This window comes from Corvus kubaryi, unplaced genomic scaffold (assembly GCF_017639235.1).
Source record: "Corvus kubaryi isolate FWS band 111438036 unplaced genomic scaffold, C.kubaryi_AGA036_p1.0 133, whole genome shotgun sequence".
Taxonomy (NCBI): domain Eukaryota; kingdom Metazoa; phylum Chordata; class Aves; order Passeriformes; family Corvidae; genus Corvus; species Corvus kubaryi.
Window position 1 is genome coordinate 17,361,228 of NW_024580667.1, and position 15,467 is coordinate 17,376,694.

The following is a 15,467-nucleotide window of genomic DNA, read 5'->3' on the forward strand; positions in this document are numbered from 1 at the left end:
TGGGAGGGCTGTGGGCCGGGGCGGGAGGACGGGGGTGAGGGGAGTTGAATGATTGAACTTTCTTGTGTAGTTTCTGCGGCGCGGAGGTGTCCGTCCCCGGCGCAGCCCGGCACCAGCCCGCCGAGCGGGAGCGAGCTTACACCGGCGCCTGCAGCCCCCACGCGCCGCCCGGCCGCCCCTCTGCCCTCCTCTCCCGCAGAGCGATGGTGCGGAGGGCGCCCGGCGTGTCCCTCGCCCTGCTCCTCTGGGTGACGGCCGCCTGCGGCAGCCCCGACGGGCCAGGGGCCGCCGCCCGAAGGCAGGACGAGGCTTTCGCCACCGCCAGATGCACCTCCAGGTGCCTGAGCCTCCAGATTACCCGCATCTCCGCCTTCTTCAAGCATTTCCAGGTAGGGGCATGGCGCCGCGCAGGGAGCCCCGCTGCCGCCGTCCGGAGAGCGGGTATCCCCCGGGGCGCGGGCGGAAAGGACGGCCGGGGCCGCGGCGCCTCTTGGCGAACTTGGGGGCCGCATTCCCAGGGGATGGCCGGCACCTGGAGGCGCCGGACAGGTGGGTACGGCCCCGCGGCAGTTCCGAGCCCCGCCGGTGCCTGCGGGTGCCGGCCGGGCTCCCCGCCTGGCGGATCGTGGGGCTCCTGGCACGCCGTGCCCCGGCGGGGCGAGGCGGGGGCACCGCTCTGCCCTGGCTCCTCGCAGGTGCCCGGCGCTCCCGGCCGCTGCCTCTGGCACGGCGGGACAGGTCCCGGCCACTGCCGCCGGTGGTGTCCGGGGCGGCGGGGCGGGCGCGGCACGGTGCTCCCGGGCCGGCGGCGCGCTCGTCCTGCCGAGCGACGGGCGGTGCGGCGGCGATCCCGCGGGGCTCCGCCTGCCTGCGCGCCGGTGCGCCAGGCCCCCCGCAGGTGGTTCACTTCCCCAGCCTGGTGGGAAAGTTTGAGCCCGTTTTTTAAGAGCGATAATCATGAACGTATAATACTTAGTTCCGACCTCCTGGAAGGTGAGGGTAACACTTTTTTCCTGGGACAGAGAGGCACATTTCTGGCTAACGGGAGTGGACAAATAGGGATAAGGTGGGGAGAAATGGAATTGAAGTGGCGGGAGACCTGCGAGGCTTAAAATGAAAGCTGGAAGCAGTGCGGAGCTAGTGCAAGAGCAGTGCGTCCTTTTCCCTCTTCTAGTTACACCGCACCTTTTCCTTTCCCCACCTGTTCTTCACTGCGCAAATATTAAACCGAGGCGACTTCAGCCAAATGATGGAAACCATTACGAACTGCAAGCCGTTCTCCCTCCCCAGTGCCCCAGCCCATCTGGGAAAGGGCTGGCCAGCTCGGTGTGAAGGGAGCCACCTCGGCCCTTCAGGGTGGCACATCTCCGCGGCGCGCCGGGAACGCATCGCTTGCTCACCCCGGGCTTGCCGGTCGGTGAGAAACCGGGAACGCCCGGGCAAGTGCTTTGGGTGGAGTTGCGTTCGGGGCAAAGGTGTTGGCACAAAAGGCAGGTTTCAGAGGTATTTAAGGATAACCCGATTAAAAAAAAAAAAAAAAAAAAAAAAAAAAAAGAAAGAGTCAGTGTTAAAGGAGAGCTGAGTGTGTGCGTCGTAAGGGCAGCAGGAAGTTGGTTGGGTGCCCGCAACTGGGTTTGGGAGAGCGGGCTTGCGACGCGAGGCGGCTGGAGAAGGGGCTGCCCTGCCCTGTCCTGGCCGCTGCCCCGCGGGGCTCGGCCGGGGGCGGTGGAGCGCTCGCTGTCAGCGTGGTCCGTGCATCACGGGATGGCCTGAAAGGAGGATACCCATTAAAATAGTTCATTGTCCCGGAGAGGGGTTAGTACTTTTTATTGTGTTGTCAAGCGGTTGTAACTTACTTGTTTTACAGTTTTCAGTGGCTAAAGAGGCAGTTTAGATTAAGCCAATTAATAGTGAAAGGCTTTTTTTTCTTTTTTGTGTGTTTTCTTGGCAAGATTTCTTTTTTCAACGTAAAACTGCTGGCAGAATGCACACTGCCAAACAATCGTGATTACATTTTAATTAGCTAGAATGAAATAAGCGAGGAATTACTCAGTTAGGACTTGATAACTGGCTGGTTTTTTGTAATCAGTTGAAAATCTCAGAGTTTTAACCCCAACCTGCTAAAGCACGTGATAATTTATCTAAATTACTAGGGATTAAACTTCTGCTAGACATGAAACAACTGTAATGGAAGATAAAGTGCTCTCGTTTATAAAAGTTAAGCTCTCCATTGTCTTATAATGAGGAAAAGGAGGAGAGTTTTAAAGTACATCAAACATCTAGTGTTCTCACAGGAGACTAATAAGACACAGTGGAGTGTAGGATGTGCAGGTTTGAGCCAGATTATTCCATGTGGGCTAAAAGGGCATGATGATCCTTCCATTCCTTTATCTGCTCCCTCCTTTTAGCCATTCTCCTCCCCTTTTCATCTCAACTGGTAGCAATTTCTGGAGTTCTTTTCATTTCAGATGCCCACTTATCTTGTAATCTGATTCAACCTTTGAAGCAAACTAAACACTAGCTCTTCCCAATCAGAGCAGGAAGGAACTCTAGTGTCTCCCAGTTAGGCAAGAACTGAAAGAAGACTGACCCACTCATTTCTCAGCCTTGTTTTAGATACCGCCTGAGTGGTGGGGATAAGGAAGACAGTAGCTGGATGCTTTGCAAGAGATGACATCCCCAAAACTTCAGAGAGACTTAATTTCACATAGTTTATGGTACTAAAATCGCATTACTAGCAACTTTTTAAAGATAATGAGGTAGTATGAATAGCAAGTCTGGGTTAATTCTATACCTTCTGGCTCTTGTTTGAATGGCAACTAATATTTTTGCAACTTCCAAATGTTCACAAGAGATTTTAATTCATTTTCCCCCCTCACAGAGAATTTTCACCCATTTTTCTTTACTGTCCTTATTTTTGAAAGGTTCAAGAGAGGTATTATTTTTAAAAATCCTGTTTGTTAATTTACACTGGGAAGCATTTCTAAGCCTATTTTAAAGATACATTGTCAGCAGGAAATTATTTTAACTGAAGCATAGGTCAAATAATAAACTTTTTTTCCCCCATGTAGACTATTGATGTGGGCTAGAAGAAGAATTGGTCACCTAAATCAAAAATCTTTGATCTTCAGAATGCTTGTTGAAGGGGCATGGATGCCTGGTTATTCATATAATATCCCCATGGCCGGGGCAGTTTTCTAGTTCTGGTAGTGTTGGGAAGTTCCGTAAAGAGGTTACACCAAAGGATATGTGAGAGTTATGCACCACATGGGTCTTACACCCAATGAAATATATATGTTTTATATCTGTGGCCTGTCTACAGGCCATGAACTTTCACAGAGAGCATGCTAGCACAAAGTCCCTTCATCCTAAGCAATCAAACAAAAGAATGTAAGCAGAAAGGGTCATAATGGATTCTTCTTTTGTATAACAACTTATTAATTACATACTCATCCACAGTAGAGAATTATATTTATTCCTTAAATGAAGGGACTCCAACATATTCTTTCCGTCAGCATTTTTTTATTTAGGCAGTTTCTGCCTCAGTATTTTAATTTATCTTCAGGAGAAAGGTACAAATTCTAATTTGATGTATTCAAAGTTTTTTTGTGAAGCTAGTTTTATAGTAATTTAGTACAGTAGGTAAAACCCTCATGAAGATGAGATCAGTTACTGCAGAAGTTTTTGTTTTCATACATCTAGCTGGATGAGAGTCCTGAATGCTCATCTAGCTTTGCTAGGGCTTTTCTGCATAACCTGCCTGTTTTAGTAGAGTGAGAATAAATTCTTTCCATTGCTATCTGGGGGTGTAGCCTTTCCCATCTGTGATATTAGTTGTGGATGACTCCTTTTGTTTTTGGGGAGCAGGCATAGCAGTGACCTTTACTGTTTTGTTTTCAAGTTGAGTGAAAAAACAGTTTGGATTTTAATCTCTGTTGCCAGCCATCTGAGCCATGTTTTAAAATTGGCGTGATTAAAATTTTCTTTGTGAGTAAGAGCTTGAACATCAATGTAACTACTTAGGCTAAAGGTACAGCATAAAAATATTATGGAAAGCAAACTTTTTGCTTTGACCTGTGAACTTGTTGATCTTTGTCTTAGGTGGCATCTGTTACAGACCTCTCAAGTGTCTTCCTGCTTAATATGTGCAACTTGGTAATTTATTTAAGACAGAGGAATGGTCAGTCTTATTTACTGGGTCAAAAGCTGAGAGGGTCGTAGAACGTGCCCTAAAAATCTGGGGTAGTTGCCTCTAAAATTGCCTGTGTTTGTGTGGAGTCACTGGAGAGGTCACAGCCATATGCTCACGGAGTGACAGTAGCTGTGGCTGAACAACACCTCCTGACAACTTGTTCTAGTGTTTAACCACCCTCACAGTAACAAAAAAGGTGTTTTCTCATGGCCACATGAAGTTCCCCATGTTTCAAATTTGGCTATCGCCTCTTGTCCTGTGCTGGGCTTCACTGAGGAGAGTCTGGGTTCATCTCCTTTACTCTCTCCCATCAGGTACTTAAAAACATTGATGAGAACCCTTTGAGGCTTTTCTATTCCAGACTAAACATTCCCAGTTCTCTTAGCCTCTTCTCGTGTCAGAGATAACTTGTATCCCTTTTCTGGACTCGCTCCACTAAGTCCATGTCTCTCCATGTAATGGGGAGCCCAATCCTGGACCTAGTGCTCCAGGGGTGGAGGAGTGCCTAGAACAGAGATTGGCTACATTTTAAAGATATATGCCTGCTAAATATTGTTGCTCACTTCTAAATTAATTTTCATGATTTAGATTTTCTTACATAAGTTCATATATGTCCATTTATGATTGTCAGTGCATTAAAATCCAAATGCTAATGATAAATCAAATCACATTTTTTCCATCCTTTTATATATCGGTACATCTCACTGTAGTTTTTAATTTTTTTGAGGGGGTAATCTTCAGAAGTAAATTGAATCCTAGCAAGTTCATTTCTTTGTCCTTCAGGGAGAAGTTCAGGCACATGGAGATGTATATATGTTGTGTGACCCAGAATTGTGATTGCTGTGTAAGCAGGCTCATGGGAGATTGTTTAAACCTGTTAAAATGGGCACTGTTTAGAAACATACAGGCAACATTGTGGATGACCTTGGTCACATAGGGGTTCTGTGGTCATGTTGACTTATTTAAGAATTGGATGAATTGTAGCTAAAATTTTGGTACAACATAGACATCCCTCAAGTGCTAAGCCAGTTTTGTGATATATGAAAGGAAATTAGAGAGAAATTTCCTCTTGTAAATGTGATTTAGTGTAAATCTAATAGTAATATACTGTGATTTAGTACTTAGGAATTAGTACTAAGCTAGATGAGCCAAGGCTAACTCAAAATTGTTTTTGAAAGTATGGAAAAATATTGTTTTAAGCTAATAGAGCCATATGTTGCATAATGTTTAGTAGTTGTAAAAGGGAAGAGTAAGGCCTTAAAAGTTTGTTATATTGAATGACTGATAACTATATGGTGGTAGGAGGTTGTTTTTACTGTTGTAGAAGGATTGTTGCCTGTCAGGACAACTGAAGCTTTTGAAGAAAAACAGGCAATTCTTTTAAGTCAGTAATAAAAGGTTCTCAGATTTTATATCTGCAAGCAAATAATGTGCAAGTGATTACCTCTAGATAAGCAATACCAGATTTCACCTACAAGTCAGGAAGCTAGTTGTCTAAATGCCAGCACATCTGCCTTCAAATTGCCTGTAACTCTAAAGTGACTGCACCTGCAATAATCTGCAATGGGTCCCAGCTGGGAAAGTGGTGGCCAGTCCAAAGTCTAAGGTGCATGTGCTCTGCTGTAGAGAAGCTGAAAATAATGAAGAAACTATTTATTGTAACTGTCTCGATTAATTCTGAAACTGTAAATTGTTTTTCATAAAATCTTTTGAAAAAATTTTTTGAAAAGGTATGTGGCACTTTTGTAATGAGATGTGGGCAGTAGATATGTAGTGTGTTATTCCCAGAATGTTTCAGTTCCAGGGGACAGGCTGCCCAGGCACTGAGTTTGCTTAGATCTCTTGGGACGTGTTCACAACCTTTTCTAAATGTGAGGATGTGTGCTACCTGCTTTTGTTGTCATTTCAGTACTCATCTCCTTTCCAAAAATAGCCCTTGTGTTAAATACTTCTGGCTTTAATATTCTGTCTTGTAAAGCACACTGCTGTTAATTTATTTCCACAGACAAATTGTAGCATTTGTCATTACTTTGTTTTTCTCAAAACTCGTTAAAAGTCCCAATTATTCTCCTGTTTTTAATGTTCTTATGGCATTTGATCTGGATAATTATTCTGGCATTTGGTGTGCTCTTATTATCGAGATCTACAGTTGTGAACAAAAGGTGCACAGATCTAACAGAATCTTAGGTAAAAACTGTGAAAATGAAAGGTTTTGAATAGCAATGGTTGCATCTAGTGAAAACAGCTGCATCGTTCACCATATTGTGTAGTTGAGCCATAGTTAGTCCTTGCTGTTGTAACCTGGTCTGGTATGAACCTCCCTGATTTCAGTGGTGGTTATATTAACTTTTTCATAGCCAGGCTCAAATCTCTTTGGCCTCAGTGAATGCTTGCATAGTTGATATGAGTGCAGGGGTTTACACAGCCTGGTCATTGGTTTCTAGTAGTTTTGATGACTCAGACTTGGGACCTTAAACTTGCCCATTGCTTTCCTAAATTAAAATACTTGTCTGCGTCTCAAGTATAAGTTTAAATGCAAATCAAATGAACTGCATGAAAATGTAAGTGAATGGCGAACAATTGTACTGAGCAATAGGAGTTGCCAAGATATTTTTCTCATATTTACTTGTGTATTCTTACATATTAATAAAAAAATTTCTTTATGCTTGTGTTTGTCAAATTAAAATTGCTGTTAATTTGGTAAATGTGCTGGATACCAGGTGCAATAAACCCAACAGGAATGTTACTAATAGGTTTTGAGACACACATTTTATGTATAGAAAATATTGGCAAAGAACAGTTTTAATGCCACAGTCATGTTGGTGAGGAGGAGGAGATACTGCTTTTGTAAAGCATTAGAAAACTTCTGAAAGAGAAACGCTGTCAGTTCTAAAATTTAAATCTTTTTCCATTGGAAGATATAGCCACTTAATATAGAGCAAAAGGTTTTTCAGATGGGTAGTTTTCATATTAAAACTATTATTAAAGCATTATTTGTTGTCTGAATATGGGTTGTCTCTGTGATTAACTAGTGCTCTGAACTTTATTTAAATGTATTTGATTTAGTAAGTGTTGTATGAGGAAAAAAAATTCCAAAACATTACATTTCTGAGACATCTTGAAAAGCAGACTGATTTTCCAGATGCTCATTATTTGTCATTTTGTAAAGGGCAACTTCTTAAAATTGAGTGCTGAATTCGTGTGTTTACAAACAAGCCCCCCTGCATCTCCACTGGCCATCCTATGTGAATTTTTGCTCTCTCTGACTAGCTGGATTTGAGTACATAGCCAACTTTTGTAAACAGAAAAAGAAAGTGCTGTAATGTAGCATCCATATTTTTAAAGGTTGAAAATAGGATTAATGACCGAGTATCAGGAACATCCTACAGAAGACAGACACATCTGTATTAATATTGTTGGTGCCTAGCAAGTGTAAACCTTGCACTAAAAAAGCACTTTCCTAGGAGTTTACACCAAGAATCTTCATTTTTTGATCTTTCCCACAGCTGAGCCTTATAAGGCCTTATATTTCAAAAACCTTTGAAGTCCGTGAAAAGCCTTCTGTTGATTTCAGCTGGATCAGGTCCATGTATGAACACTAGGTCCATGCAGCCTTTATCAACAGAGTGCTGTGAACTTGGTGTCCCAGCTCCAGTTGTATCCGTTTTTCAGTCTTTTAATGACCAAGGGGTCACAGGACACAGAGATGGAGAACTGGGGGGGTTGAAAGGTAAGTGGACCCTTTAAACTTGAAAGTAGAGTGCTGTTCCTTTCATCTCTGATTAAAAAGAATCACATATTCTTTCCATCCGCTGAAAAGAATATCAGATATTTCCAGATTTGGGGAACAACCCCATTCCGAAATTTTAATCGAATTTCTGTTGTCTTCTGTGAACAACATTTTCGCCAATGTGTCTCTCTAGACTGTCAAAGAGATATGACATCAAAGTTATGTTCATATGTAATATGTACATATGTAATTACATTCCTTTAAAGAAAAAGAGACTTGTCTCAAGCTCGCAAAGGACATGACTCCCCTGGCAAGCAGCTGAGATTCCTGAGGAGCACATGTCTTCAGAACTTGTAGGAGAAGCAAGAAAAGAGACAGTCTCAGAATGGAGAAAGGTGGAGATAGGTGACCTCTAGCAGGCTCACAATGCTGGAAGGAGAAATTATGTGGGAGTAGAGGGCACTTTAAAATTTCCTGTGACACAACTAATTGAAATTAAGGAGTTATGGAAAAAGAGAACAGATGTAATGGATCTGTAGGAAGAGTTGTTTGTAACTGTTTCTTGTGAATATTTTTTCTGTTCTTTCTCAGCTGCTTGAAGTTTTACTTGGTTTAAAATTTTTAATTTTTCTTGTTTGTAACATAGTAAAAATGTTTTGAAAACCCTTTGCCTTCATTGAAGAGGTCAGTTACAGGAAAAGCCTCTATGAAAATTCACACCAAAGTTCTAGCTGACACTGTCATTCACGTCAGAACTTGGACAAACTGCTGCCACTGTAATTCCTCAAGTGGTCACAGCTGAAGCTGCAAACCTGGCCAAGGTAGTGAAGCCTGGTTTTTCTGCATGTGAGGGCTGCAATCTAGCTGTCAAGGATCCTGTAATAAGATAATGTGAGGGAAGTAGGATTGCTTCGGAGCAAATGTCTTCTGTTCGGACAGTCAGAAATTGAGGCTGATGGTGAAGATTGGATGAGAATAATGTACTCATTTAGTCTAGTGCAAACATGGTTCAACCTTCCTTGCCATTCTTATGAGAATTTAGAAGCATAGTTCTGTTTGTATTTTTTTAATGGATTACTCTTTAGGGAAGTTATCTTTACAGTAATTTATATTTAGAAAAAAAAGAAAAGCAATCTCAGTTCATGTACATGAATGTGATTTTTCAGCTAGTGATTTAGGCCATGAGCATAGGGCAATACATCATTTGTATTTAACTGATCATGCTTTTTAACTGCTAATGACTGGAACATTTCAGTCAGGCCTCAGGACAATTTTGGACCTAGACACTACAAATTCATTTTTTGACCTCAGTGCTCTGAGGCTTTGGGTTTCCTTTGAATTTAGCACATGGCTGAACAGATATGTGAAGCAGCAAATAGTGAGGAAGGGGTGATAACAATGTATTATTGTGATGATCACTAATACAGTGACTATTTGTCATTTTCTTCCCCAGAATTTGTATCCCTATATACAAATTATTTCAATAGTGTGGCTTTTTTTTTTTTTTTTTTCCTTTTTCGGGTAGGTGATGGTTGTAGCTCTTTTGACAACAATAAAATCATGTTACTGTGTAACTACAGCTAGACAATAATGAATCACACCATTATCTGCACCCATTTTAATTAGTTACAAAGAGTGTATAGTATGTTGGCATTTAATTTGTACCTAACAATTTTGGGAAGGGAACTGGAACTAAAAGAGCTTGAGGCTTTCTTCTGTTTTGGGATTTCTTTCTATGCAACTATGAACTGAGATCAAGAATTAGCCAAACATTGGTCAGTCTGGATATGCAGTATTAGAAGAAACATTTGGGATTAGACAAACTGACACAAAGAGGTAAAAATAATCCAATTAATGAAGAGTGTGTCACTTCATATAGTACTTAGTAGCAGCTACGGGACATGTTTGTCAGAATAAATAAGGAAAGAAGATGTAGCTTTTTGAAGCTAGGGGCTTATTGTTGGATATTTTCTTTGAGTTAAAAAAGTTGAATAAACGATGTGAAAGACAGTAGGCTTTTGGTAAGTTTCTTGGGTTTTCTGTCCAGTGGATCCTCAATGACCAAGTGGAGTAGGAATGCACACATGCTGCACGTGAGGCATATTAGTTAATCTTGTAAAAGATTAGTTTATTCATAGATTCACACACATGTTTGAGCCCTGGACAGCACTGAAACCAAAGTTTTCAGTGACAATTAATGTGCAACAGCCAACAATAATTATTTCAAGTCTTCTTCCTGCATTCAAGACTGTTCTTTACCTATGCAGAAAAAAGAGCAGCAGTGTGAAATAAACTTGAAAGTTAAACTTAACCTCAGCTGTTTTCCAAATTGTAGAAAAGAGTGAACATTAACAGTTTCCTAAAGGATATGCTGGCTGCCTTTGTTTTGGAATAGAAAACATGACTCGGTTAGTTTTAAAGACTGAAGAGCTTCACAAATTAATGTAGGGTAAGCTCATGTTGCTTTCTTTAGCTGGAGACCTTTCAGACTTCTGATTGATACTCATTGATTCTTCCATTTATATAACTAATAGTTTAAGATACGATTTTTCTGGAACTTTTGTTTCTGGCCTCAGTCTGATATCCCTACACTTGATAGTAGTGGAAATAAGCTTAGGCAGTGAAAATATGCTAGAAATATCTGTTTAGAGTTTATAGATAAAAACAAGAAAGTTCTCAGTATGCTGTTCAAGATGATTAACTTGAATTTGTTAAATACCATCTTATTGTATCATGACATCTTTCTTTACAATTCAGAGTGGTAGTAAATTATACTATGCCATTAGGACAAAGTAAAACTGAATTGCCAGTTATATACTAGATGTAAAGCATCTTTAAATATTTTTAGAAGAGAGTCTTTCAGATGACATGGGAAGGTAGAAGCAATTTAATGTAACCAGAGCTAGACATTTTTTTAAAACATGAGATATTGCCCAGTTTCTGATTGTTACTCCATGTATCCAGGTGCCCTCAGGGATTTCAAAGTAGCCCTGTAAGTTTCATCAACAGGCTTGGCTTATTCTCTTAATAATAGGAGCAGATGTCAAATTTTTATGCCTCTAAGATGCTTAGTCATACCTAGTAGATCCATCTGGTATAGATCGAGCCTCAGTTAACTTGTTCTCACCCATGAACTTCCCACTGAGAAAGTAAATTGAGCAGAGCTCCTCAGTCCAATGAAAAAGAAACTTGAATATTATCAATCTACTTGTAGTACCAGAACCCCCTTCACTGTCTTTCTTTCTTACTTGCTTTACACAGGTGAGAAAGCTAGTAAAATGGAAGGAAACTTTATAATTAGGATAGACTTCCTGGAGCATACCACCAGTATCAGAGACTTTCCAAAGAGGAAACAACTGAAATATTTGTCAGTTCTGCAAAAAAAGATGATTCAGGAAAGAGAAACAAAATCTTAATATAAAATGCCTGCTGATAGTACAAGTTATTGACAAGTGGTATTAACTGCAGTTGTCCACATTTTATGAGCTTAAGGATATATATTATAATGATTTTCTTTTTTGGCTGTTGACTTAGATTAAAGATATAAAAGCTTCAGAAACGGTGTGGTCCTTGCAGTGGAATTCTGTGAAATTCCATATCCAGTTGTTTACATTAACTGGAGGCTTTACAATTCTGTGGCTTGGGTAGGGACTTAGGCTGTGCTTTGACATCTCTCATGTTACAAGCCTTTCAGTAACTTCAATGCAAATTAACCTGATGTAATTTTTAACTCTTTTACCTGATGCCAGAAAGGTCTGAAACATGATGGACCTGTCAGCAAATGATTGTTCTGCATAACAGCTATATCTCTGGTAACCAGATGTCTTAATGACAAATGCTTCAGTCCTGCCTTGAAGAGAGATTTATTTTCCTTTTATGGTATGTCTTCATAAGTTAGTTGTAAGACTGTATTCCAAAAACCTGGCATATGAAGTGCTTTTATGTTTGTGGGAAATTTTATGCCAGTGTGATGAAGCAACATAAATCTTCTATTGAAGATTGTCACTGTAGAAAGATCAAGTTAGTACCCCTGTATCTTGAATTGCATGACTAATTTTAGTATATTGTTCTCAATAGAATTTAATGTTGATTTCTTCTCTCTCTCTCATCTATCCTTTCACAGTCTTAGGTTGCTTGCAAGGTGGTCTAGGACACCGCAGCAATTGTCCCATGGAATATACATTTCTTGAAGCCTACAGTTCTTAAACTGGAAAAAGCCCCTAAGAAAACTGGAAGAATCCATTGTAACTTACATTAAAAGGCTACTTCTCTCAGGAATATATTGTCAGCATTGCAGGGCTAAAGGGTTCCAGCTAGGGCAGGTGTGTTAAATTTCAAGTGGAAAGGGAAAGAATCACCCACCCTTCAATGTGCTCCTTCCCTTGCTGCCTGTTTTTCATCCATTGTCAACACAATGTCATTGCAACTTCTGCTGTTGTGGGGGCTATTACCATTCCTTAAAGTAGCATAGGAATAAAAATGTGGTCTGCACACAAACACCAGCAGGGTTTACAGGTCTGGGAACTGGAGAAAGATGACAGCACTGACTGGTCTGGAGAAGGGCATCATGGCTTCCTCTGCTTGCATGACACAACTGGGAGAAGGACATTCAGTAAGTGATGTGATGTGTGGTATCTGAGCAGATGCAACTGGCATCTCCTAGTTTTTATGACAGGCTTAATTTGGCAGCCCTGTGTGTTGGCCTTCTGCAGAAGTGAGAGCTGGATTGGGAAGGGTCTGGCCAAGGACTAAAAAATAGGAGCAGTGGAGAGAAGAGTGTTAAGCTGGCTGATACAATTTTTGTTGAGTTGAGCTTTAGAGATGAAACAATTAAACTGCACCCATTACATCTTTTCTGTCTCTCTGCAACATCTACAATGAAGGCAGATGTATGGAAAGATTAATAATTAAAATATATCTGGGAAATAAGATTTCTTTCTGAAATGCTGCTTCAACTGTTGCAGTGAAAGACTTTTTTTGTGTGTGTGTGGCTTCTAACAATATTGTGTTGGTTTTGGTTCAGATTGCAGATAGGCTGTTCTGTTTAAGTACAAGGATAATTTTTATTTGAAAAAATCTCTAATTTCTGAATGGCCACAACCCTTTTGCAAATGTTTCTAGGAAATCCCAAGTCTGGTGAGGTGCACTTCACTCACTGAGACAGGTCTTCTGTGGAAAACGGGGAAAAAAAAAATATCCCCAAAGACTGTTTATACAACTGTTAGAACTCCAAGGACTGTGTTAATTTCTACACTTTTTACTTTTGAGAGCTTTGCTATGCACTTCAATAATTCCTCCAAAACATTATTTTTGTATAGAAAATGTTACAAATATCAGTAGGTCTCTGGAGTTACCAAGGAATAATTGTGGTCAAATTTTGACTGCATATTTCATCTGTAGGATTGTTATTTGTGCTAGGTTTTAATGCTGAGATTATACTTTACTACATGCTTTAAAAATATTTAAATATTTTTAATATTTAAAATTTTTAAAAGATATTAAGAGATAAAATATTAAAAGAAACATAGTATTCATGTTGGCAATGATGTTTATTGAGCTTATTGCCTTCAAAGAGGAAAAATTTTATGATAATACATCAAGACAATAGGAATAAGGAGATACTTGTTGCAAATATTTTCTATTGAGAAAGGTGCTGCGTGGAATTTGTATTTTCATTGTTTTTCTTTTCTTTAAAGGGGAAATGAAAATATATGTATCCATTAGCTTGTGGGGATATGGCTGCTACTGTGGCTTGAAATACTTAGTATCTTGTAAACTAGTAACACATGCCAAGGAGAAAGGAAGTGCATTCCTGAAATTTGTCATGTGAATTTTGTGCAATTATATTGTAAATAAGTAGTATGTTAAACCCAAGAGTGTGAGCATATAATTTGATGGTACCCGACTCTGAGTCGTAGTAACATGGCTACTGAAGAGCTGCTACGTTTGAAGGACAGGTGTGTATCCATAATCTTGCCAAAGTTACACATGTAGTATATAATGATGTCCCTCTCAGACATACCAGAACAGAATAGGAGAACATGCAGTAAACCCTCACATGACTGGTATGTAGTACAATACAGTGCATTTAGCAGTTTTTGTAATCAGAAATTACTCCATGACAACGCAGCATGGAATATCCCCTGTTTGTGCAGTTTATGGTTAGACTATTTATAATGGACATTTTAGATGATATAAAAACGTGTCATTGATATTCTTTGTGTGTGTGTGGTTAGCTTCTTAAGGATGTGAAACAGCAGAACCTTAAGCATTTTGCAAGTACAGAAAGGAACGCTGCCCTGACTGGCCCTGAAACAGTGTGGCTTTTGAGGAAAATTTAGTCTCATAGGAAGCACTGAATTACTACTCTTGTGTGTCTGGGAGATGTTAGAAATGTCTGAGGTGCATCTACACATTAGTGTTTTAATGTGGATCAGAGTTTGCTTTGGGAGTGAGTCTCTTAAGTATCATGGTCACATTTTCTTTCACATCATGGACCAGTCTGAGAGTTCATGCAATGGACTTCTTCTGGATTAACGTAACTGGGAGAGATAATCCAGGGGTATCTAATGTGCTTTAGCAACTAATGGGCATTGTGTCCATGGAACCAGACTAGAATTGGCTGAAGGAAAAGAGAAAGTTGGAATATGTGTAATGCAGGCATCAAGCCCATCACAACCCATTTTTTCACTCAATAGATGTGTTTCTGTGGTCCACATGACTTCCTAGGGATTTTGTAGCTGATTCTGGAATGATCTGTTGGTAGGCAGTGGAGGCAAATGCAGCCTGTGAGAAACAGACCACATCACATGGTGTTGAGAGTCACCCAACTAACCAGTAATCTTATAATTACATGGAACAATAATATGGGCTATACTTTTCAGTCATAAAATCAAATCAGCATGCAAGCATTTCTGAAACATTGAATCCTACCGTATATTGTGAACCGGTTGTATTTTTTTTTCAAATACAAAGTAGGTCATAGATGTCTACATTTATATTGTATTTTGCATAGATAAGCATTACATTTTTAGAGTGCATTTTGTTCTTTTGGTGTTAATTTCTCAGGGCTACACTTCTGTCACATCCTTGAGCCAGCACATACTTTTATTATCTCATTATTTCATATGTATAGCAAATCTACTTTATGACACAACAGAATAGGTGCATTAGCATTTTGAAAGGGTGGGGATTTTGAAATAGTGCTTACAAACAAGTAGTTGACATGATATCTTTTGCTTCCCATATTAATGCTATTAGACTAGTTTCTGTTCACTTCAACTGGATTACTTAATCCCTAAAAATGTGTTCAAAATTTGGCCCAAATATACTTTGAGATTCAATATATAACTTTAATATCTTCAAGTTAGTGTCAGTGTATTTAATTCCTCCTGTTGCATGGAGAAGTGAAGCTATTTCATCTGGGTTCTTTTACAGATTGGTAAAAACTTCTGCTAAATAGAATAAGACCTCAGTTGAGGTCAGTCTTAGAAGTGGTAAGAGTGAAGTCTGTGAAACCACAAGAAGGCAGTCATAACTCACAAG

The 15,467-nt window shown here is 40.2% G+C and overlaps 1 protein-coding gene across 1 annotated transcript in view; it reads left to right on the forward strand.

Annotated features, from left to right (window-relative positions):
* Positions 1–34: 34 nt before the first annotated feature.
* The window catches only part of ANOS1 (anosmin 1), a 134,581-nt gene continuing 119,148 nt past the window's right edge, over positions 35–15,467 (forward strand). The window contains exon 1 of the mRNA XM_042038100.1: positions 35–389. Coding sequence (XP_041894034.1) covers positions 204–389 — 186 coding nt within the window. The 5' untranslated portion in view covers positions 35–203. The remainder of the gene's footprint in view (positions 390–15,467) is intronic.